Raw genomic sequence first — 26216 nt, 5'->3', positions numbered from 1 at the left:
CTATCAGTTATACTTCTAGCACGTGGATAGTATGAATTATAGTAGTGACCTCACTTTGCAGTGAAATGCAAGATGTTTACTGTCCTTATCAGGTACTAAAAAATTACACTGCCCACACCTCTGCCTTTAACAGGCTGCTTATTTTGGCTCAGGGTTCTCCCGAATATTCCTTCTACTTGAAGAAAACTTTGGAAGATGGTGACAGCATGCTCATTGCATCTTCCTAATGGCTTTCTTCAGGTAGTCGGTGACTTAATTCAACTTTTCAAAAGTGGGATTTACCCTTGTTCCTGGGGATTTCTGTGATAACTTCAGTTTCATTTATAGATGCAGGTATTTGGTTTTACACTTAAGTCAGTGTTCAGTTAATAACATTGGATCTTGTCAAAGACATCTACAGGTGGATGGAGGAAGCAGAACAGTGCTTACGTAACATGAGTAGAACCATAGTTCAAAACCACCTGACTGTTTAAAAAGTAGCAAATAAAACTAAACAAGCCACTGCCCAGCTCCTTTTTAAAAGAATTCTCTCTCTCTAGGATTAAGTATGCTGAATCAGCTGTTTTGCAAGCATAATACAGTAGATCAATCAAAAGTTTGGTAGTAAAATCAATAGATCTGTTAGCTTTTAGTTTACTTACAGTGTCATAGTAAGTATTAAGATCGGTTTAATTCAAATTCCTTTCTGTGAGTAGCATTCTGTAGAGGTTGGGCGTTTTTTTGTCACCTCTGTCCTTTTGCATAATTGGACATTATATCTGTGGGGAGAAGTATTCAGTTTTCAGCTTGACAACACACCTGTCCTCATTTTTGACAACTGACATTCTACTTATCCAGACTGTATTTCCTTTGTTACTTCAACTCCTGTTTACACTGTATGTCTTTTCATTTCATGGATACATTAACTCGTATACCTGAGTACGACTGAGAAAAGAGGTTAAATTGCTTTAGGAGTACCTCAAGGCATTCATCTGTGCTGAATTTACTATCCTTGGGACAGAACCAGAAGTAGTGAATTTCTCTGTGTGAGCTGTAAAGCCCAGATGACAAGAGCTAGTCCTAATTGGTGCTGTATGGAGTATTTGCTTATCAAAACCCTAATATAATCTTTGGATAGAACTTAAGAGGTGTTGGTAGGCACAATGACATGCCATTTCATGAATGAAAGATCAGAGAACATAGTGAGTAGACAGATTTGTAGGTTGTGGGGTGTGTTAGGTTTGGAGAAACGTTGGACATCTTCCTTGGTATGTATATTCCTTTTTCTTGTCTAAGCTATAGTGTATTATTTTCATTCTTTGTTTTTTGCATAAGTGGGGCAGCAGACACCTGCTCTAGAAGCAGTTTTGAAAGATGGAATAAAATTCGGAATTCTTCAAGCAGTGCCTTCTTCCATGTTGATACTCTTCTTGTCTTTAAAATATGAGAACAGAAGGAACCAGACTGATCGTGGAAGATGGTATATCGGTGTAAAAGGATTTTAAAGCCAAGGAAAAGATGGAGGAATATTTGAGGTGACATTATGATCAGCTGTCATCCCAAACAGTCCGTGCCCAAATCTTACCCAGAGTCTACCTTTTTTTCATTCTGGTATCCATTGTGAATAGCACAGCTGCAGTTGACTTGCACAATGCTCCTAGCTGTCATAACAAAGCTGATGGAGACACATTCAAGGAAGGGTACTGCTTTCCTGCTCATGATACGAGCTTAGTTCCTCCAGCATTCAAGGACGAGCAGTAGTAGAAATGGCTGGTTTCCTAAAATTTTACACTTGCTTTTCACGTTTAGCATATGATGAATTTAATTATTGGCAGAACCTTGCCATACTTAAGGCAGTCTTTTTTTTCCCTTGGGCTTACAGATAAGGAATACTAAAGCACAGCAAAATTAAGTTACTTGTCTGTGTTCCTTCTGTGAGTCAGCGGCACAAGTAGGAAATAAAGCTCACAGCTATTCTTAGTCCCAGGAATATTTCGTCCAGAGAACAGGCCCGTACGCTTTGGTCCCTGGACAATACACTGTCCTTATATAGCTTTTAAAAATCATTATTGCACAGATCCAGGGTTGAGCTGATGGCCAGATATGATGGTAGACAGGTTTTCTTCCCCTGCAGGCATGTTGACAGGAACCTTTGGTTTCCTTTCCTTCCTCTGAAGTATTAAGTAGAGCTCCATTGTTAAGGCTATGTAACTGTGTTCTGCACCTGTAGTTTTCTAAACCAGCAGCATTGGGGCTTTTTTTTTTATTGTCCTTTTTTCATTCTTTTATTATATTTTGTATATTTACTGTCTGCAAAAGGGGAAGTTCTAGAAGAGGAAGGGGGATAAATGATTCAGGGTTATACTGAATTACCAAGAGTGAACTCAGAGAGCAGAGTGGAAAAGCTCGGACCATGAGTCTCCACTTCCCTCTTTTGTGCCTAAATCACAAGACTTTATTCTGTCCCTTCAAATTAGTAACATGTAGGATCCCTGTATTTTACTGCAACTTGAGCATATGGATCAGAAATCTGTTTTGAATATAACTAATTATGTGAAATGAGCTCTGTACATATGCTTTGGATTTTGAAGCTTTAATATTTTTTGAACTTTAATATTCACCTTATGAAGGCGTTTCAAACTTTCTTTTGTCTTAGTTCATAAGCATTTAAGTTTCGCCAGCTAACAGCTGTCTTTGTACAATTATGCGAAATAAGAGTAATTGGAAGAATTGTCTGCTATGTAGTAATGGTTTTGTTCAGATCTATCTGGAAAAACATTCTTAGTTACCAAATGGGTTTTATTCTAGCTTTAAAGACTTCTGTGCCAGTGGATTGTGTTATATGTAGTGAGCTTGGAAAGTTGAAGTATGCATAGCAGCAGGCTGTTGATCAACAAAGTATATCTATATGGATGCAGAAAGATTAAACACTTACTAGATGCAGTGAAGGAGGAAACCCATCAGTAACCTAATTCTTGGAATGACATAACTGTAAAGATACACAGTCTGACTTCCTTTTTACACAGTTTTGTTTTCTTCTAGAAATACCCATAGTTGTAAAACAAAAAGAATGGTTTTGCATGGGAGATAGTAATATACAAGCATGAAAGTAGACATTATATACGCATATGGAATGGAAGCAGGTTTATGATTTTCTAGTTGCTGCATGGGTTACAAGTACATATTACTAAAATGACTTTGTCTTGGTTACTGTCTGTGAAATCCAGTATTATGAAGGATCAGGGCACAGATGTATGCTTTGCTTTGAATACTTATGTACATGCTGATTCTGCCAAGCGTATTTGTTTGGAGCTGTCCAGGTTTGGAGCTCTCGGAGTTACTCATCTGCATACTCAAGCAGTAAATGCAGGACACAGGTGTTCATCCCGCCTCATCAGTCAGGCCAGTGGCAGAAAGGAAGTGACGTTGCCCGGTTCCCTCTCCACTTCAGTTCGCTGGACCATATTGCCTTCCAAAAAGTAAAATTAGCTTTCATACAGTGATTATGAAGTTGGTACAGCCAAAATTCATGTGTTACTGCATGCTGGTCATGCTTCACTTTCCTGTTGAATAAATCCAGGAGGGTAGGACTACTTCAGACCTTCTACTAGTAGCTGCCGTTGCTGTGGTTATGGCTGAGATGTTTTAATATTTCCATTAATAACACTGGTTTTGAATTGCATGTGACTGGATATTTGAAAGGTCCTTCAGTTATGAGATCTTCGTCGTGTTCGCTAGCCTGACCCCACTCCCTGGAGCTGAAGAGAGAATTGATTCAGAATGTCATCACTTAGTGAAAAGTGAAGTAACGCCATTCTTGTTTTCAGGCTGCGTTTTAGGAAACTTGCTGGTGAGATGTAACTCCAAAACACAGGTTAATTTTAAAATCAAGAAAATGCATCTATCTTCTGATTAACCAAAAGATACTTACTGATCCAAAGAAACTTACACTAAATTGAAATACTGCTGATAGACATTCTTGGCTTGCTTCTTAAACCTTGTGGTTCTTCAACAGATCTGTCATGCGCAAGCATGTCTGGCAACAAATAATAGAGTATGACTGAAAAACTGCTACTTTCAGAAATCGAGTTCTACAAGGGGCTTAAACTGTATAGCGTCAGTTTGAGTTGGCAAAAGAGTTAGCTAAGCATGAATCATAGGGAAAACATTAGGTAATCGGTGTTAAGTATGTTGCAGATAATATGGAGGAGACCTACACTATGCATTACATAAAAAAGCAGTTGATACAGCATCATTTGTTGTTAAAATACTCTTAAATCTTACCACAGGAGCTATTATGTTGTGGAGAATGATCATCCCAGCTCAATTTGGTATAAAGAGGCAGGGTTGGTTGATTTTGATTTCTGAAAGTTAAGGTTTTTCTCATCAGCATGAAACCCCTTCTCTCTATAGGAATAAAAGAAATGTTTGTGCTCTGTATCAGGCATAACACAGCTGAGGAAAGAAATCCCACCTCTAACCTGCTCCTTCTGCTGTTGAAAGCATACTATAGTTTTAAACCCTGAAGGCTGACTGCTGAGGCACTAAAACCATCGTTTCTCTATAATTTGGATAACATCTTTTTGAGGTGTATCTCCAATGTGATCCCATAAGGTATCTCTCCCCTGCTAGATTCCAGTGAGTCTAAGTATCTCTTGTGTTATCTGCCCAGCTCTCAAGTGTCACCAGGCTGACAGTACAGTTGTCCCTTTACCAACCACTACAACAGTCTTCGCCTGTGACCAGGAGAATACAACCCTGTGTTAGCGTCAGAGATGCAGACTGAGTTGGTAAAGATTGTTTACGATCTTGTGGTGGGAATGAGACATAAAATAGGTGGTTCAGATTGACCAGTTCTTTGGCTTCCATTAGGATTATTCCCCCAAATGCCAAAGCCGATGGTTTTAGTTGTTGTTTTTCAAATAAATAGGACTTCAGTACCTGGTCTTACACTTGTGAATGGAAATTAAGATGTAAAATTTTGTGGCACTGCTCCATCTTCACGTGGGTGGGGAAGAATGGAGTTATCCTAACTTAGAAAATGGAGCTGCACAGACTACCAAGTGGATAACGTTGAGTATGTGCTGCTTGAGGTGCCTTGGGAAGGCCCTTTGTAAGACAGCAAAAGTACATGTGCTAAAATGGATATATGTTGTCAGAAGAGTGAAATGCCCAAGTAGGGAGAATCACTGGCCCACCCTGGTGGTATTATCTCTGCGCCTAGCGTGGTTCTCTAAAACCATTTCTGAAATCATTGAGCTTTTTATCTCTGTCTCAAGAAGTTACTGAGGTCTGGTATCGCAGAAGCATACGTAAGTGAAAATGGTGCAGCCTTGCTTTTCAGTTCTAAAGAAAAAATGTGTAAGTGAAAAGTTAATACATGATTATTATGATGATTTGATACCAGAGGAAAACATGACACAATCATCTGGTACAGCAAGTGTCAAAATTCAGGAGGAAACACACCACATAAACGATGAAGAGTTTGCTATTTTCTGCTGTGCATACATGATGTGATATATGTCTGGGCACAGATAAGCTTCTAGTTGTTTTCAGGCTTTGGCTTTGCAGTCAGATATTAGTTTGATATTAAAACTTTTTTTTCTTATTTATACAAATACGAACAAAAGTAACTTGACTTTTGATTTTAACCAACTCATACAGCAACAGTGTATTGATGAACTTAGTTTGATGGTGCTGTTCAAAGAGGGAAGGAACAGGCTTTGTGATTTAGATACAACCACTTGGATTCATGTCTATAACTGCTTTTGCAGACCGGCTCCTGCCAGTTTTTGGCTCTGGTCACGTACTATGCAGAATGCCTAACAGGCAAGGTGTGTACATGGACATGTGCATGCAGACATACATGTGATCCCCTCCAGGCAAAGAAGTGCCCCAGATAGCACGTATACATGATTTCAGGCCTTAGTTCATGACAGGGCTCAAGCCTCATGAATCCACCAAGCTCACTAGGTATATCTGCCCTGAAAAGAACCCCTGCAGCACAATACATTGCTAATGTAGCCAGATACACAGTGTACCAGGCAAGGGAGAACTCGTTCAGACTTGCACTGGATCATCTTCCCATCTGTCCTGAGTACAGAAAGCTTCTTGCTCAACCTTGGGTCTAGGGCAAGCCGAGAAAGCCACGTTGAAATAGCTGTCGCTTGCTGTCTGCATCAGGCTTGAGTTCTGAGGAGTAAAATAATAAAGAACACGTGCGTGTAATTCAAGTACAAAGGAAATAGGAAGGGGGGTAGCAAGGAACAAATCCAGAAAATAAGGAACAGTTGAGCATCATAATTATAGACATCTGATTATGCCGGAGGAATTAAAGGGCTCTGAAAGAAGTAGCCCTCCAACCATTCTGAAACTTGAGGGGAGGGAGTGTCTTCATCAGTGGGTTGGTTGGTTATTTTAAATCATGTTTTCAAAATCACCACCTTTATTGTAGTTTTTTTGGTAGCAAAATCTGCAGCACAGCTTCCACAGGAATCTCATCAGTTACTCACAAACTCCGATGAAGTAATCGCTGCTTCAGTACCAAGTTGAGCTTTCATTTAGAAAGACCCCAGGAAATCTGTTCAGCGGAGTAGTTGCTAGGGGTTTTTCTGGTATTTTGAGCATTCTGAAAACTGTTCAGTAGGCACGTGTCAAAATCTGTCGAAATCTTTCCATGCTGCTGGGGATTTCTGGGTAAGTGTTAAGTTATATGAAACACTGTCTATAAGCAGTTAAAAATGACAGAATTGATAATCATTTTATTATGTTTTACATTAACTTGGTTGAGGTGCTATTAAGTAGTACCTGAGATTGTGAAAGGTGAATGGGCTTTGACACAGGACGCTCCTAACTCATTAAAATACGTAAGAATACAAGTTCTTCCTCAGAAACTGCTCTGTCTACTGGCTGGTCTCTTATTTCACATACCAGGTGGGAAAATATCCTTTACTTTTTAATGCAAGGATCATCTAAGAAATCTCCAGAAGGAAACCTACATAAAGATTGCTTCACCCTTCTTCTCTCCTTTCCTCAGAATCTCCCACAGATTTCCCATACAAAAGGATTATTTGCATTTGAGGATGCTATGTTCTTTGTGCTGTATTAAATGGGATTTCCGTGCCCAAACGAAATAATGTTTAACTGATACAAATCTGGAAAGCTTATGGAAGTTATCTGATAGTGAAGAAGCTTGGTCCTTGGTTCTAACTTGCCACTGAAAACTGAAAGCAACTTTTAACTATAAAGAGAAGGCTTTTAGAAAGAGAATAGGAAGTAGCTGCAGTAAGGGCAAGCCGAAAAGAATAAAAAGAAGAAAACTGACATAGGAAGAAACCAGTAATCTCAGTTGTGTATATACACAGTTGTGCTGTGGGTACATTTCTAGGAACCTGGAATGAAATAGGTTTGATGTCGCATATGAGGTGACATTTTGAGAGTTTTGGTATGGTGGTGTTCGTTTAGGGTTTTTGTTATTTACATATATTAGCTGTCTAATTAGTATAAATGCCTACTTCTGCAATGATTAAATGAAGCAGAAATGCACAAGCTTAATCTTTATAGGGATCAGGAATGTATTGGAATATGCAGTTGAGAAGTCTGTTCTCTTGCTGAACAAATGACGTTTATATTCATGGAGACTTATGATAAATATGTCCTCAGAAGTGTGTGTAAACGTAAATTAGTGATTTGTATTTCGTCGATGTGTTTTCCGTTGAAAGCTCAGTGTTTTTCTAGTGTCAGCGATTATTACACAAATACGCAGGATATACAAGTTACTGAAAGATTGATTTAATTTATTCAGCTTTAAGGAGTTGATGTAACTTACTTTTTTCTTCCTATTCTGTCTGCAGGAGAAACCTCACGAAGCTGTCCCTCATCTTCAGCCACATGCTAGCAGAAATCAAGGCTATCTTTCCAAATGGCCAATTCCAGGGTGATAACTTTCGTATCACCAAAGCTGATGCTGCAGATTTCTGGAGAAAGTTCTTTGGAGATAAGTAAGTACTGACATTTTGCAGAAATGCTACATTCCTTCTAATCATAAACATGAAAAAGAATGATATTTTCAAAGATGTAGGTAATGGTTCTGAGTGTGTGGGTGAGCGTTTTAAAGGCAGTTTCTTGTCCAAGTCTTTAAACAGGCTGAAATTGCTAAAGTCTTTATTAACAATTTTCTCAATTCTTTTTAATATTTTAATTTGCTTAAAGGACAAATAAAAATGTATGGCCAGTTCTGTCAAGAGCCCCTATACTCAAATCATAAATTAGACTCTATTGTATGAAGTTCATTGTTTTCATTCTACGGTGAAGACAGTACTTTGTTTTCACAGTGTCCATTGCAAAAATCATGACCTTTCCCATTTTTTACGTATATATTTTTACAAATGAGAACTCTAAAGTCTGAATTAGGAACTTGATGTTGGTCTCATCGGTTGTGGGTTTCCTTATGCCATCATTAGCCTTCTAACCACTACAGTATTTAGTGGGTTTTAAGTAATTGAAATAATGACTTTATCCCTTATTATCAACACTTCTTGTTTGCTACAACTGTATTACCTATAACATGGTCACAGGGACTGATGTTTTCTTTTGTTCAAGTTCTGTTACCGAAGGAGGTAGAATAACTGGAGATATGTCAGAAGATTTAATCAAAAGCAGCTTTTAGAGAAGCTTATTTTTCAAGAATGGGTCATGAAATGACTGCTAACTGTAGGAACGTGATTAAATCCTCATAGCAAGTGCAATATTGAAAATGTAGAAGTAGGCAGGTCTGGGTGCGGGGGGGTTCGATTCTGAGAAACAATTCTGTTTATGATACGGATACAGGCTAACAGACCATGCATAGCTTCATCAGTTTCTCGTATGGAATGTAACAGTGTCATAAGAGGGAAGGAGGCAAGAGGCTTGTATATTTTACTGTATAATGGAGCAGTCATTGTGGTCATCAAGTCTGATCTCTTGCACAAAGTAGGCCATAGCAAGCCACAGGAAAAATCCTTTAACAATGTTCAAGTTTTCTGAGCAAGAGCAGCTCTTTAAAACACATCCTTCATTCTTTGTTTGAAACACCAGCATAGTAGGTTGGCACTTGTGCAAATTAATTTGGTGCAGTGTGAATTTACAATAGTTTTGCCTCCTTTTTTTGCTTGTCTAAACACATCTACTGCTAGCTTCCAGCTTTCTCATCTCATTACAGTGTTATCTGGTAGCTTCAGTCTTCTGACAAATTTCTTTCCCATGTAGGTAATGTTAGGAGCGTGATCAAGTTGTGGTATCAATGTTTTTTTGTTGGTGGTGGAAAGGAATCTGACCGTGTTTTGTGTTACCCATTTAATGTGAAGATGATCTCCAAAATACCTGAAGAAGTTCAGATTAAGTTATCTGACGGATTCATTTACGTGATGTGCAGGGTCTCTATCAGATGAGGCTTTGAAAAAGCAAGTCAGTCAAAAGAAGGAAAACGGGGCCTTGGAAGGAGCAGCTAATGATCATCCTTGTTCAGTGTCTGTTTTCTCTTCCGCTCTTTCTCCCCTTTGCTTAGCAGATCAGAATTTAAATGTCCTCGTGGTCCTTCCCTTCTCCTGTTGGGCTCTGTCCCTGAATGACCTTTACCAGCTGTCTTGATTGCAGATTGCATTTCTGTCACGGGGATTTACAGATCTCTTCTGCAAGCTGCTGTTTCTGTTGTTTCATCTCAGCCGGTTTCATCAGCTTCCCTAATGACTAGCCTGTTCCTTTTGTCTTTCACTATTTGTATACTCTGTCAAAGATTCCAGTGCTTCCCTTCTAATTTCCTTCCACCTGACTCCTGTCAGTTTCTTTTGGGAGATGGCAGAATAGGATAGGTACTTGGAGTGTCAGTTAGTAGGGTACTGTGGCATAGTACTAAGTTTTTATCAAAACAAGGTTGGTAACAAGAATTTTTCAACTGCATCAGTCCATCTGAACAACAGGGCTCTGCCCTTGTGTTTCTCTTGTTCATACTTGACTCCTGCTTCCTGACTCATCCTCTGGAGTGCTATTTTCTGATCCTTTTCAGGTACCCGGAGCTCTTGCCATGCCATGTGCTTTGATAGGAGTTTTTTTTTGGTGGGTGAGGGGTGGTAGTGCTTTTTGGGGTTGGCTTTTTGTTAAAGCATCCATGCATCAAAAATATCTAGGAACTGAGGAAATGTTGGAACATCCAGATAATTCAATACATAACCTTGGTCTTCTTGCATAGCCTGCAAGTTTTTTGAGTTGTTTTCAGTGATATCCAGTGATAGGACAAGGGGCAATGGGTGTAAACTGGAGCATAGGAAGTTCCACGTTAACATCAGGAAGAACTTCTTTACTGTAAGAGTGACAGAGCACTGGAACAGGTTGCCCAGGGGGGTTGTGGAGTCTCCTACACTGGAGATATTCAAGGCCTGGACAAGTTCCTGTGTGATGTACTGTAGGTTACCCTGCTCTTGCAGGGGGGTTGGACTAGATGATCTTTTTAGGTCCCTTCCAACCCTTGGGATTCTGTGATTCTGTGATTCTGTGCTGTACTTTCAGACTAGGTGAATAACCAGTGATGAGTGTTCCCAGCTATCTTCTGATAAACTGGAGCTGTTTTAGTTACCTGTTTCTAAGCAGTGAGCAGTTGATCTGTGCTTGGCACAGGTTTAGTTCAGGTTTAGTTAATTGTGCTTAAGTAACTGTAAAACGTGTAGCAACATATATGTCAAACAGATGAGAAAAGGGTTTATTTGGCATTATTTTTAATCTCTTTGTTAAACAAAACGCCTGAAGCTTTTTAAACATCAATTATTTTCTAATCCATTTAGAAATACATGGCGGCGTATGCCTGTGAGCCATGTCTTTTACAATGGGCCTGCTATGACAAATTAGTTTGCAAATACGCTGGTATCACTTCCCTGGAAGCAGAGCCTACGTGAAGATTTGGGGCATTGCAAACAACAGATAATCTCTGTTTCTAACCTGATCACCTGAAGATAGGCCCCTGGGACTATCTGAAACCTCCAACTCTGATTAGGTGTGCAGTGCAATGAAAGAGTGCAGGGAGGAGCTATATTGCTGGTTCCCTGTCTGCATCTCTGTTTTACAGGGCAAGCCTGGACTCTCCTCACTTGTTTGCAAAAAGCAGCCCTTCCTTTGAGGTCACTGAGTAATGCTGCTTAAGGTTAGAGCATAAATAAAAAGTAAGTTGTGGTGGATCTTGGCTTCTGATGGGTGAACTGTGCCACAAGACATAAATCTGATGTATTGTTTGAACTGGTTGGAAAGGAGGGAATTTGAGCTGTTAGATGAACTTATGATCTTTTCAGGATAATATTATCAACAAAATCATCTTCCTGTTTCTAAACAGAATTAATTGGATCCTTTTCTCGAAACCGTTTTCTGCTTTGATTTCTTTCTGAATTTTTTTTTCCAACTTGATTAAAAAAATAAACAACCTGAAAAAAAACCAACCTAAAAAAAACCCAAAAAAATGTTTTAAATAGCAAGAAAGAGGTCAATAGCCATTTATGCTTCTATGTTAACTCTTTGGCTTGTCTCACCTACGCTTCCATTTACAGAAAGCTGTAAATTGTAATCCACCGAGGAATAAAATCCCAAAGATACCATTCCCAATAGTTCAGTTTGCTGTTAAAAGAAATAAACCTGTATCTGATTCATTTACTGCTCTTCCCTAATGAATGGGGAACTTCTAATTGTGCTACATTTGTCTGTCTGAACGCTTGCTGCAGAACTGTGCAGCTGTATCAGAGGTATTCATCCTGTTGTTAGTATCATAGTTTGCAGCCATTCTTTTTGTGTTTAAAGGTAGTCAAGTGTGTGTTTGCATGACTCGATCTCCTTAGCGAAGTAAGCAGCTAGGCTAACTATTTCTGATGAGCACCTATCTAGTTGCTCTTTAAATTTCTGTAGAAAACACAGAAGTAGAACTCAGCAAGCAATTTCAATGGCTACATCGGAGCAAGGTGCTGAAATAACTTCACAACATTCGTGGCCTTCAAATACCTCCTCAACTTTTGTGTTTCTGGTACGCCTCTGCAAAACTTCTAGATAATGTCAGTAGCTAGAGAAGCTTGAATGGGAGGGAATGCTTGGGAGAGCAGCAGGTATGTTGATATTGGAAATCATCAGCCCTCACATAGGCAGAAGGTAAAAAAGAGCAAAGTGGCCAGAGCCTTCACAATTGTGAGGCTTTCCAGTATCAAGTTTCAGAGGAGAAGGGGAAACCTTAGAAGTGTTATCATGTTTGCAAAGAATCTAGAGATGCTAATGTGGTGTTTAGGAATGTATAGGTAGGATTGATAAGGTGAGAGGTAATGAGGTTTTGATTATCTGGGTGGAAGGAGAACGTGGACAATAGCAGTTTGAAGGATGAAATAAAGGAATTGATGTCTTCCAAGGAAAGGCAGACTATGTATCCAAATTATGGGATGAGGTGTTCAGTAGGGTCAAATAGAAGGCACAGGATGGTTTTGGTGTATTGACTTTGTCAAGGAAGCTGACAGAGAAAAGCTGTCAGGAAGATGAGAGAATAGAGAGAACCTTGGATTTGCTTTGTGAAAACACAGGAATGTAGGAGAACTTCCCAAAGGCCAAGTGAGCAGAGTACGCTGATACGGAGCTTTTTTTGGCATATTCACAGGCTATGAGGAGGAAGAGGGCGTATTACGTAAAGGAGCTGGCTGAAGAAGATCTGAGAAATGAATTGAGTCGAACTTTACACCATGCTCATGGTCAAGATTTTGTGTTAAGGTCTATACCAAGATAGAGCTTGATAGATTCAAAAGCAGGAAAGCGGAAAATGCAGGTGTGATTTTAGAGCCTGTACTGATTACTGGAATACCACTGCTGGAGCAAGTGGTTTTAGCGGAGTGAATCTTCACCCATGGTTTACCATTCTAGCTGTGCTGAAATGATAGTTAAACACACAGCTAAAGAGTAATGTTAAATGGAACTGTGAAATTATAAAACATGTAATCAGCAGTTAACATTTGTTTACAGATACTTCAGTAACCCCCAGTGGGTTGTCAATATGCATATAAACCATAATCTGAAAGCTTCATTATCCTCATTTTATCACTGTATAGATCTTGATGTTAATTAGCCCTGATTCCTTGCTCATTTTTATGGCATCTTACATCTTTTACTAGTTTTGTTCTGAGCGAAACCATGCAAAATACCACTGGGGGTGATCCTCAAGTGAGGGAGTGGGTGAGATGACCTAATGGGTTTTTTTCCAGCCTCTGAATTTAATAGAATCGTAGAATAGTTAGGGTTGGAAAGGACCTCAAGATCATCCAGTTCCAACCCCCCTGCTATGGGCGGGGACACCTCACACTAAACCATCCCACCCAAGGCTTCATCCAACCTGGCCTTGAACACTGCCAGGGATGGAGCACTCACAACCTCCCTGGGCAACCCATTCCAGTGCCTCACCACCCTCAGGAAAGAATTTCCTCCTTATATCCAATCTAAACTTCCCCTGTTTCAGTTTTAACCCGTTACCCCTTGTCCTGTCACTACAGTCCCTGACAAAGAGTCCCTCCCCAGCATCCCTATAGGCCCCCTTCAGGTACTGGAAGGCTGCTCTGAGGTCCCCACGCAGCCTTTTCTTCTCCAGGCTGAACAGCCCCAACTTCCTCAGCCTGTCTTCATACGGGAGGTGCTCCAGTCCCCTGATCATCCTCGTGGCCTCCTCTGGACTTGTTCCAGCAGTTCCATGTCCTTTTTATGTTGAGGACACCAGAACTGCACACAATGCTCCAGGTGAGGTCTCACAAGAGCAGAGTAGAGGGGCAGGATCACCTCCTTCGACCTGCTGGTCATGCTCCTTTTGATGCAGCCCAGGATACGGTTGGCTTTCTGGGCTGCAAAGCTATGCAGGGCTTTGTATCTGCTGAAATTTGTGATTTGTGGCAGTCTTTGCATTGCAGAATGAATCAGCAGCGAAACGGAAATGTCCTCAGATTTTTCAGTTCTCTGTAATTCTGCCATTTATTTTAAGGTTTTATTCTTCATTGTGAAACCTTAAAAAACTGAAAGCATTTCTGTTACTGTTGTCAGATAAATTGATTTCCCTCTGCCTTTTAGTTTCTGAGGAAATAGAAATCCTTCCGCTGCTAGGGTCAAACACATTACTGTTTTAATGCTGTGATGCTTCCACACACACACACCTCCAGCTAAGGCTTGAAAGGTATTTATTTTTTTATTGGAATTTAGGAAAAAATATGGCTATTGGTTTGTCAGTAGCGGTTGAACAGCGTATTTCAGATTAATGTTCTAAATACGGAGTAGTTGTGGTTCTGCTGTGGTCAGTGCTTTTTGGCTCGGGGTAGAACTGATATAGCCTCTGTGGCTTGGGTTGAGAGGAAAAGCAGTAAAACAGGCAGGCCACAATGCACGGCGTTAGTTGAAAACATTTAGCTGTCAAAGTGAATCATCAGAAAAGCTCGGTTTAAACACCTTGTTGATCCCCTCTATTTATTACTTGATTTCCTGTTCTTTCTACTGATAGTGCCCAACAGGCCTACCATTGCCTGAATCACTGTAAAAATACGGCCTGAAGAGGTGGTCCTGGGCCAGAGAGCTTCAAGTATGAGTTAAGGAAAGCCAAAGATAGAGATAAAAGAAGCAGAGGCAGTGATCTGAGTGCTGTTGCCTTCCTCACCATCCAGATAGGTGTTCTGGCAAACAGAAACATAGGGAATGGGGCTTTTAGAGGATGATTCCTCCCTTGGGTGATGTGGCAATACAGGAAATAGGTTTATTGGTACCCTTGCTTAAAACAATGAGCTAGAGGCAGAAGGTGCCATTTCCTGGGTGCTAGTGAGATATAAATCATGCAAGATCTTTTCTGTACAAATGTGTGATAAGCAAGTTTGAACAAGAAGACAGGTAATGTTGTAGAGAAGAGCTAGTGAAGGGAAGGTTGCAAGATAGGATTAATGAACAGAAAAGGACAATGGTCTTCATGGCTATTCTGGGTGGCTAAGAAGGTAAAATTGCACAAAGGATAGTGAAAAGAAAGATGTGATAGCACACAAGATTGTGAGACAGGAGAACAGATTCTCAATGGTGAGGCAGCCTTCTAAGTATAAAAGGACATGCAAAAGCATGACTGTGGTTTGCTTTTGGGGTTAGAGATCAGAGCTGGAAATATATAGATAAGTGTATCCCTTTGGGGACACGTCAGGAAATGCAGACTTCCTGTGTCCCTTAAGGAAGTACTAACTTGCTGTCTCTCCAGCAATATCCAGTTATGTGGCTTTGGAAGTGGAGATTTTTTGTGGTATACTTTGCCCATTTTATAAGGCTCTTTTCTCTCTTTTACCTTCTGTTTTCTCATGTTAGCTTCATCTATGCTTGTTCTGCTTGATGTCACTATTTAATGATTGTACTGGCATGATATGGCCGAATTCCTTTTTTCCCTTAGGGCTGAACTTCTCAAGCCTTTTGTGTGTCAATTGTTTGCTCTGCAGTTCAGAAGCAGTGAAAACATGTTGCCTTTCACTTGAAACCGAAGCAGCAGTCTTAAGAGAATGCTCTGGTCAGTGATGATAAACCAAAATCCACATTGCTCACTGCAGACTTGCAAAGGATGTTGCTCCTCTCTGGGTCAGTATTGGCTCTGGATACAGTAATGCCCTTTTCATGTTAAGTTTTCTGGCAACATTTGAGAGAGGTCTCAAAGACAGAAATGTTCGCTGTAAGTTCCACAGGTACATGTTTACCTTCCTAGACATACTTGTGGTCTGCTCTGGTTCTAACGGAGCAGCGTGACTTGACATTCCAGAATAGCTTCATCTCGCCAGTTCTACTGAAGTGCGGCACTCTGCACACTCAGAAAATATTTGCTTCCTTTCCAGGTTTTTTAACGTCTTTTGCTTTTTAGTAGTGCAGCAACATCAGGCAGTTTCGTAAGATCCCACGTACACATGATCAGGACAGGAGGGAAGTCAAGACCTAAATTCCTCAGATAAATTGCTTCAAAATTACATGTTGGTCACTAATCCTTCTCCCTTAGGCCTGTAGAATTTGTGTGGGTGATGTTTAAAACACTGTTTGAGATGATAGGGTGACATTCCCCTTTGATGTGTGGCAGTGATAGTAAGTAGATACCACCCTATATAGAAGTATTGTTTTAAGAGCTTATGCTTCGATCAGAACTTTTTTGAACTCACCATTCTTCAATTTTATTGTTGCAGAAGTGGGGAGCAGTGGTGTCATTTTGAGAGGTTTGGGAGAGAAATGGCTCATTTTAGGGTTGTTGACAGGACTCTTAAATAAGAAGACAGCGTTTGAGGGAAGTACAGTCACTGTGCAGTACCATCCTCTCACCTGGGATACTCCCCAGACCATTGTCTCTGTGGGAGTCATATGCACCCTTCTGCAAGGAATAGCTTATGTAACTGCAATTACATACGTGAAATACTGAGGCACTGCGCTTCCTTAACCTGATTCTGTAGAGAACTAATGTTAGCAGGATGTCAAATCGCATCTTTCTGATGAGCTGTAGCAGAGCTGACTAGCTCACCTCCTAAGGAAGTGTCCACAGGTCAGCCTAATAGCATGAGGCATGCGCAGGCTACCTGCCAGCATCTAGTGCAGGGTATCATTAGGGCAGGATGCAACAAATATTACAAGGACTAAGATCGCTGAAAATATTTACAGGAGATACCTTCTGTGGTTCAGGAACTGAATGCTGCAGGCAGTGTTTCACTGCAAAACGGGATCTGATCTTTTCTTTCTAGTACGGTTGTTGGTTTTGGGGGGTTTATTGTTTGGTTGTTTGTGTTTGTTGTGGGTTTTTTTTTGTTTGGTTTTTTTTGTATATATTTAAAGAAATCTGTATTTAAACACGTTCTAAGCACGCTGTTAACTAGGATGATTCTATGATGCAGGTCTCAACCTTGCTTCGCTTAGTCCTGTAAATAAATAACTCTTTGGATGTGACTAATTAAAAGGTGCCTTCAAAAGCTGTATATGCCCTAAAACACAAGAAAGCAGCACCAGTGAAATGTTAACTCAAACAGGAACTCAACCTGCCAGCCACCTCCGAAAGCCTCTTTCACACCCTCGTCACTGTGGGAAGCATTCTGCGTGATCTCCTCCTAGAGCCCTGCCTGAGGAGGGTGTTTCTCAGTGTGCCTGAAAGGTCACCAGATTTCAGTGCTGTAGGAGCAGGAGGAGAGGATGTTTGGGAATCCTTCACCTTGTGAAAACTCGGTAACGCCCTCATACTGAGTGAGTGTGTTCTGCCCGCAATGGGAGACACTGGGGGAGAAATGGCCCCTGGCTGGTGCTGTTTCAAAGTGTTTAGGAATGATAGCTGTATAAAAGTAGTATAGGATAGTACTAGTATAATACTTTTATAGTAGTACAAAAGTAGCTACTGAGAAGTAGGAGTGGACTTGATTCAACCACCAGTTCTCACCTTTGTTTAAGAAAGTGAAAAATAAAAGGCCTGTTCCACAAAGCTGCAGAAAATACCTGCTGAAGTTAGTGAACTTTAAATTGGAGCCACCACCTTTTCAGTCGCTTGTTCTTGGAGAAGTCCCGCAGAATAAATGTCTATGTTATTTCATTAGCTCATTGCTCATTTCCCAACATCTGGCTTTTGTCTTAGCCAAAGTATTAGCCAGCAGGGCTCTAAAAACATATTCTTCTGAAGATACTTGTTTTGGGTCATTTTGGGGGTGCAGGCTATTGCTGAATATCAAAAAATCCTACGTATTAATTGCATGTGATGATCATGTTTTCATTACACTGTCTCAGGCGAGGCATGGAAAACAGGTTCTTAAGGTATAGTATGGCTGTAATCATTTCTGATAAAGTCTCTGCTGGTTTTTATTTAAAGGGTATTGTTTTAACCATTTAAAAAAAGCCCCCAAAAACCAAACCAACCCACCTTACCCCCCAACCCCCCACCCATCCCTTACCCCCCAACCATCCCTTACCCCCCAACCATCCCTTACCTCCAACCCCCCAACCATCCCTTACACCCCCAAAAAGCAAGTCAAACAACAAAAAAAACCCCAACCCACAAAGAAAACCCAGTCGCATTTTCTGACTCGGTTTCAGCATCATCCCAGCGCTGTTACCATTTAGGGTGGTTTGCGAAGGGAATCAGGAACCATTTCAGAGCCACGGTTACAGGAACTAAATGAGCAGTAGGTACTTGCGCTAAAACAACGCTAACGCCGCAGCAGCACTGATGTTTTCCAACTTTGTTCTCTGAACTCAGTGCAGTGTTTCATTCTCTCTTTACCGTAATCAAAATTTGATGTGCATTCTTTCTTAAACGGCATCTGATGTGGGATCTCTCTTCAGCTCTTTGTGGTTTCCTGTTTTTCGTGCACAGATGAAAGTATCTGCTCAGATCTATTAAACTTCATATTTTATCATTTGACTTTCTCATTATAAGCCTCCAAGTAACAAGTAGATTTCTTTGCACTTACAAATGTGGTAGAAATACAGGAGCCTGTCTTTAGTGTGGTACTTCAAATAACTACTTGCTTTAATTCGTGTTAACTGCGTAATATTTATTCTGCAGGAGCAGCTTAATCAACTCAGATACTTCATACAGTCAGTGGGTCTTGTGCCCCCACTCCTCGTGCTGTGCTACCAAGTAATATACATTTCCACATAAGACAATTGTAAGGAAAACTGGAACAAAGTATTTTAGCTCTTCGAAGAGTAAGGCAATGTGAACTAATAAAAATTGCAGAAAACATTGATGAGCTTGTGAGGCCTGTTCCTTTCATCATTTTAGCAGTTACTAGCAAAGCATTACTATGAATGTGTGAGATGTCGTCAAGTCCTGAAAATAGTTGTAGATTGGTTAATAGTTACTTATTGGTTGTATTTTGGTTAATTAAAATGCCTTAAAAATATCATAGAATCTGCTGTCCATGTGAAGCAGAACTTTTTAAAGAGGAGGTGGTGTGACTTTGCAGAAATTGGATTTGACTCTAATGACACGAGAAAAAGAATTGCTATTGAACAGTTTCTCATAGTTTTGAGTAACAAAATGGAGCATCTTCAAGTGATCATTCTCATGTCAGATTCCACATACAAGCACTTGGTTGGCAAAATAACCTGCATTATCTCTATGTAAATAGGAACTGAATTTGACAGAACATGGCTGTGTGTTAGGATAATTTTCATTTCTTTCTGTTCTGGTTTCCCATCTTTTCCCACATTCAGTACTGTCTGAAAATACTCCCCATGTATATGGGAAGGTGAATATCTGAGAAGATGTCTTCTAATATTCATGTAATTGTCATGGGCTGTGGCAGGCCTTGAGTGGTATCTGGTTGGTTGCTGTTGTGTTACTTGACCAGTGTTTGAGCTTTAGATATTAAAAAGTGTTATTGCAGTAGGTACTAAATTGATGCTTATCATTCTGAGAGAAGAGGTTGTGAAGAAAGGAGCTTTTTCGCAAGCGCAGAGCTGATGCTTTACGTGATCTTTAACAGGGTGTGAGATCGGTTCCTACCTGCTTGGTAGGGTATTTCAGTTTCTGCAGTGTTCTTTTTATTGTCCTCCTAAGGAAGCTTCAATATTTATCATTGTAAAATAAATGACACTTTGTTTGACCGTGCTTAAAGGAAGGTAAACTGTTCTTTCATTTACTTAGGCTGCTTTCAGAGACCTTGAGGATTTTGTTGTGTGTTGTTGGGGGTTTAGGGTTTTCTTTTTATGTGTGTCTGTAGGGAAACCAAATCAGTGTTCCATTTCTGAAAAGTTCAGTTCTGATGTCTAAATAAGGTATCCTCTTAAATATGTGGTTTTTCTTAATTTATTATTTCCACCCTTCTCACAGGACTATAGTGCCGTGGAAAGTGTTCAGGCAGTGCCTTCACGAAGTTCATCAGATAAGCTCTGGTTTGGAAGCAATGGCCCTTAAATCAACTATTGATTTGACCTGCAATGACTACATTTCAATTTTTGAATTTGATATCTTCACTAGGTTATTTCAGGTAAGATATGAAAAATGTAACTACCTGTGTCTGGGCAGCTCAGTGCCCTGAGGCAAAAACTGAGGGGTCAAGGAAGCAGATTGTTCTTTTTAAATGAAAATGACTCTAACAGTAGAATTCAGAAATAAATTGTATGGGGTTTTTTTTCCAGTCCTTAAGAGATGCTTGGGGCATCAACACCTATATCTGAAAATGTAAAAACATTTAGCAGCATCCCCTTCATTTCTGCACGCATTTAGCATGATTACAGTATCTTTGTTCTCTGCTTAGTTACTTTTTATTATTCTTAAAAGCATTCCTAGAAATGCTGACCTGAAGGTACTTATCTAAGTTTTAGTTATGTTTTCATTGTGCTTTCTTACCCATATATACTTACAAGAAGTTTATCTACAAACACATAAGAAAGAAGTTGAATGTGACTTTTGGGGGGGGTTTTGGCTAAATATAGGTCTAACCTTTTCTTATGAAAATTTTGTTGCCATTAAGGGGCTATCTTTGGGAATAGCATTAAGTGTGTAATCATTACCAGGTAATGCTTACCTGAAATAACCTTGTATGTATGTTACATACTTCTGTTAACCTTGTGTCCCCTCTGCGGAGCATACATGAATATAGAAGGCTGTGGTGGTTTGCATCTTTGTTAGATGTATTGATTCTGAATTTGTCTCTTTTGGGTATGGAAATCTGTGAGGTATACAGCCATTTATTTGGGCATTTACTGTCTTGACCATGTACAGTGATAAACTGATGGACAGCCTCAAGTTGCACCAGCATAGGTTTAGATTGGATATTAGGGAAACTACCTTCACTGAAAGGGTTGTCAGTCAGTTAGGGGTGTGGTTTAGTGCTAGGTTAACAGTCAGACTTGATCTTAAAGGTCTTCTCCAACCTAAATGATTCTGTGATTCAGTGATTGTTCTTTAGCCTGTTGGAGAGATATACATTCAAAAAACTAATTTAATGCCAAAGCCTGGGCCATATGCTTGTTTCGTTTTCCATGTTATTCTCTGATCACCTCTGTTTAGCTTTCTCGGTGTTGCTATTATGGAAAAAGGTGCCATTATGAAGTTGACATTAAGATTTTGCAGGCGGTGCTTAATGGGTTTAGTTTAGAGTTTTGATTTTGATCATCTCCATTCTGAGTCAAAACCTATCACATGTGAAAATGTTATGGTGCCAGTAATCTCTGTATAATTTAACCACAAACATTAGTCACTTACTAGAGCACACAGGTTATGCTGGTTTGAACAAAACTCTAGGGGTTCTTTTATGCAGTTATAAACTAGAGAATACAGATCATTGTACTTTATGCTGGTTTAGCAAAATCCCTTTATGTGGAGCTTGAATATGATGAAGCATTCCTGTCTGAACATTGCTGCCTTGGGATCAGTTCCTACTCTGTCAAACTTTCTCCCTCTTTGTTTAGTATCTGGCCAACTAGTACAGCGGTCAGGTTAGTAATCAAGCCCAAATCTTTATCTCAGACTTGCCTGCAAAATGTCTGAGGCCCACTGGCTGAAACATACCTCATTCTGAAATGAAGATTTTCTGTAGGATTTATTCCCCCACCCCAAGCATCCTGCTTACAAACAACAGCAGGGTTTGGTTGGTTGGTTTATTTTCTCTTAATCTATACGTCAAATATAAAATTAAATGAGAAGTCAGTGATCTGAGAAATAAGTTTGTTCTGACCCTGTGTGGGGTCCTATAGGTTGAACTAAACATCAAGACAGACGGCACAAATGAGATCTATTTTCCTTGCTATGTAAGCCAGTGAATATCTGCATTAGTTCATTTGTGAGGCTGTTGTGAGTTTAATTCATTATCATGACTTGTGTGCTAGCAAAAGGGTATCAGCAGTACTGATGCATGTAAGGAGAGAAGACTGGTTAGGCTTAACTTCTGATTTAACAAAGAAGCAGAGAGACTCTTTGCTAAACAGATTACCAACTGGTGCAAAGCTGCCTAACTGTTGAAGTGAACTCGCACTGAACTTGGTCTGAGAGCCTCTCCCAGAGGTAACATTTTACTTCTCTAGTTTTCCAGCTTCTGTAACTGTGCGCGCGTACACCCACGGAGAGACGATCCCAGTTGTTTTAAGTAATCAGAATACTGTTTTGCCAACCGTGGGTTGTGTTACAGAAAAGCTACGTTTATAACGATGCTTACTCACAGAAGATGGCAAAGCTACTTTTTACAGAGATCCTGTGAAAGTGAAGTTGCTCCCCCTGCCTCCCCACTGTATGCATGCACAGCTCTTAAGTGCTGAGGTCTAAGATGAGAGAGAAAGTTAGCATGGCATAATATGTAGATGCTTTGAAGGAAAGGAACTTCATTCTGTCACTGTTAACATGTTCAGTTCAGTTGCTTTTTTGTGCAAAACCATTTCCATAGAAGAGTACAGATCTTTTCCCATTTAACAAATCTGCTTTTGTAATACTGTTATTGATTGTGTGCACAATGCAAGCTATGAGTTCTTGCCCTGTGATTTTCATTTGTACTGTCATATCATTTTCTAGGTATGGCAGTAGCGTAATACTCTAGAGAGAGTCCAAGCATTCGAGGAAGATACTGTCTGCTGACAACTTAGAAGCCTGATGATTGTGATTAACCAAGGAATTTGCGTGCTACTTGAATTTATTTTATAACATGTTGTAGCAAGCCTTTGTATTACTGTGATGCAACTATACCAACTGTTTGATCATCCTTTTTGATTTATAAGTGTATACTTAAGGAGAAAGAACATGGAGGTTTTGTGAAGGAAGTGTCAGTGGTGGTGTAATGAAAGGGGAAGAGTTGAGCCCCATTTTAATCTAGTTAGGGTAACCATTCAGAGGCATTTTCTTGTCTTTTCAAATGCTGGCAATGAACACTTGATATGCTAGGAATATCTAGCTATTCCAATGCTAGGAAGTGGTATTAATCTACCACTAAAAAACCACCATTTACAGTAAGGGACTGTTCTGTATTCTTCTAAGTGATAGCGTATCAGGCACATCTCTCTGAGTTTTCTGAAGCATTTGCTATTCAGGTCAGCAAAGACTATTGTGAAGTGCTGTCAATATTTGTTCTGTTTCTGGCTCTAATACCATTATGGTAACTGAAGAAATTGAGAAGCAGAGAATAAGAAAAGGCACAACATCTCGAATTAGTGGCTTTATTAGGTTCATTTGATAGTGTTACTTATAATTAACTCTGGAAGTGCCTCAGGACCTCTCAAGGATAGGCTTCTTTGTGTTTTTATTAAACCATCAGTGGAGCCGTACTCTCTAGGTTTGAACTACACGTGATGTTTAATATTCTGTGTAGCCTCAAAGTGGAGATTCCTGAAATTTCAAGTGTTCAAACTCCTTATCCAAAGATTTACGTTTGATGTTCTTGGAGTAATTCTTCTGAAGGAACCCTTGTAGCAAAGCTTGGATGCAGTACAGTCTTGAGACCTTAACCAAAAGTGTGTATTTTTCAGCTGAAGCTGAGACACTGTAATTCTCTGACAAACTGACTTCAGTTTTATTAGGAATATGTAATTACCTGGCTGCATCTTTTCAACTGTTTGTCTTCCCTTTTTAGCCATGGGGTTCAATCTTAAGGAATTGGAACTTCCTAGCTGTGACGCATCCTGGATACATGGCATTCCTCACATACGATGAAGTGAAGGCAAGGCTGCAGAAATACAGCACTAAGCCTGGGAGGTAAGAGGTTTTGCTGGTTATTGCTTTCCAAATAAACTTGCTGTCTCAGAAGCTACGTAATTATTCTAGGTTCATGCTTCTGTATTGCATGATACTTACACTCCCTGGTTAAGAGAGCGAAATTTTGTAACCATGTGATCATAATTCTTCTACAATGCTAGGAAGCAAAAAAAAAAAAAGATATTAGCACATGGAAGTCTAAGTACAATTAAACAGAAAATATTGAAATTCCGTTGCTTTTCCTTCCTTCTGAATTAGCTACAAGCAGCAGCGCGTTCTTGAAAAGATGTTAGACAATAGAATTTTCATTTCGACATTTATATTGAATTGTTGCTTAGTAGTGAAGTAAAAATATTTCACGTCTTTCATGGTACTCACATTGTTAATTTAATCAGTGCTTATGTGCTCCTTTTGTGTTCCCTTTTTTTTTAATTTACCAGTAATGATTCTATATCACAAACTGCCTCTAGTAAAAAAAGAAGTCATATTAAATATCACGACATGTACTGATTTTGAGTAATTTCTGTGTGGTGCTATGCATGCTGAATTATTGAAACTGAACTGTTACCACTTATGCCACTTCTTTTGTCCAATTTTTTTCTTCACTCAGATCGGAGAAATAAAAATGTGTTAGTGCATTTAACCCTGTAACTTTTATTTTGCTAGTTTTACCCTTTACTTACAAAGCTTTTTTCTCTGGTGCCCAGTAGTCTTAACTTTGCTGCAGGATCATCTGTTCACGTAGTCAAAAGTGCATCATTTGGAAACTTGTTAGAGAAGTCTAGCAACAGTTAAACTTGTATTCTGCACTTGGTTTCTTTTGTTTTTTAGCAAACAATATATTGTCTCTTGTTAAGTTACCTAATGGATCAAGTGTATATTTACAAGTATCCTGTGGTTCCAGCAGAGTAACGCTGATTTTTAGTTTGGTACTCATGAACGCTACTATGGAAATCAGATAACTTCGTGGATTTTGAGAGTGGTTGCTATACTTAGCATTTTCTGTCCTATTGATTCTGATTCTGTCATTATAAGAGAAGTGATAGAGAAATTATATAAAGTTGCCTTTATGTTCCTTGTAAATGGGGAGTTACTTTTAAGATAGCTTTCTATTGAATATCAGAAGATTACTTTCTGAATGGCTCAGGTGAAGTGCTGGAGTGCAAAAGAGGAGATAGGAAGTGAAATTGCTTTTTTAATCTGTCTAAAACATCCTGGAAATTACAAGATTCTGTTCAAATGAATAGTTACTACTTCAGTGTGATGTTTGCCTTATTAGAAGTTGTAAGAGCTGTACCAAACTTCAGGGAGGCTAAGATTTCTCTTTTTAAACAGTTTGCAAGGAAATAAATAGTTGATGCATAATTAAGAAAAGCTGCTCTTTCTAATAATCAAATGGATTTGTGGTATTTCACTGTGGGATTATTTTTTGAGTGAGGTTTTTGCATATGAGGTCGTGTCTGACATGAAAGGGACTACAGTTTTTAGCAAGAACAACTAAACCTGCCCCATACTGTTGCCTGTACTCTTACTTTCCCTCCTGTGTTGTCTACATTATGTGTACTCCCATCTGCCCCCTGTATGTAATACACGGAACTATGCAAGTTCCAAGACCAGTTGGGCTGGTGTTATCTGGTATTTTTTGACATGGAAGTGGCATTTCTTCCATCTTGTTAACCTGCTTTGGTACACACAAAATTAACATCGCTACTAGAGCATATTTTATTATTCACCATTCACATTTCTACTGCACCTAAAAATGTTTTAGGTTTCCCCTTTGTTCGTTGAGGTTATTGGTCTGTGTATGCACAATAGGCATATGTTGTAGCTATAGAGACTTGATAACATAATACACTGTTCTTGGGAAGGTTTATGGCATGCCTAAATGTATGTAATAGGACTGTTCACAGTGAACATGCAGCTGTCACTTTGAGAACCAAAAAGCAAGCAAATTAAAAGCTGGGGGTAGGGTGCTAGTGTTGCCTTACTTCTGCCCATGAGGAGCTCCGTGTAAAAGATGTAGGTTTATTTAAGGTTACACAAAGACAAAGTGGCAGAATTGGGAATCTGACCCAAGTCTTCAGAGACCTAATTCAGCGTCTTCACCACAGGCCACCCTTGCTTTCTTCACTGTTTTGTGGAACTCTGATTAACACTGACTTTTTATTCATCCTGTTTTTATCAAGCTACATTTTCAGACTGAGCTGCACTCGCTTGGGACAGTGGGCCATTGGATATGTGACTGGTGATGGCAACATATTGCAGACCATACCTCACAATAAGCCTCTGTTTCAAGCTTTGATTGATGGCAGCCGGGAAGGATTGTAAGTACAAATTCCTATAGTCACCTTAGATAAGAAATCCTGATATCCTTGTTCTTCTAATGCTCATATGGTTATATATTAAAGATCTTTAAAACGGAGAACCGGGATATGGTGTCTAACATTCCTTTGAAGTTTAAGGGCTGTCCCTTTAACTCATTTGAAAAAACACTTGTTTCCAGGTACCTCCATTAACCAAAGTTAATGAAAGTTAACCAAAGCCGTATCTCATAGCA

At 39.6% G+C, this 26216-nt stretch overlaps 1 protein-coding gene across 5 annotated transcripts in view; it reads left to right on the top strand.

The window, feature by feature from the left end:
• Positions 1 to 26216, top strand: part of CBLB (Cbl proto-oncogene B) — a 121488-nt gene that overhangs the window by 51201 nt on the left and 44071 nt on the right. For 4 of the 5 annotated variants that reach the window (XM_065675937.1, XM_065675936.1, XM_065675935.1 and 1 more), the window contains exons 4-7: positions 7833 to 7979; positions 19811 to 19967; positions 23538 to 23659; positions 25846 to 25983. In XM_065675937.1, the coding sequence (XP_065532009.1) occupies positions 7833 to 7979; positions 19811 to 19967; positions 23538 to 23659; positions 25846 to 25983 (564 nt within the window). Of the gene's footprint in view, positions 1 to 7832; positions 7980 to 19810; positions 19968 to 23537; positions 23660 to 25845; positions 25984 to 26216 lie in introns of those variants that run through there. The other variant, XM_065675939.1, reaches the window with a different exon arrangement.

The sequence above is a fragment of the Lathamus discolor genome, chromosome 4 (assembly GCF_037157495.1).
Source record: "Lathamus discolor isolate bLatDis1 chromosome 4, bLatDis1.hap1, whole genome shotgun sequence".
Taxonomy (NCBI): domain Eukaryota; kingdom Metazoa; phylum Chordata; class Aves; order Psittaciformes; family Psittacidae; genus Lathamus; species Lathamus discolor.
The sequence above is the reverse complement of the archived record's forward strand: the minus strand, read 5'-3'. Positions and strand labels throughout refer to the sequence as shown.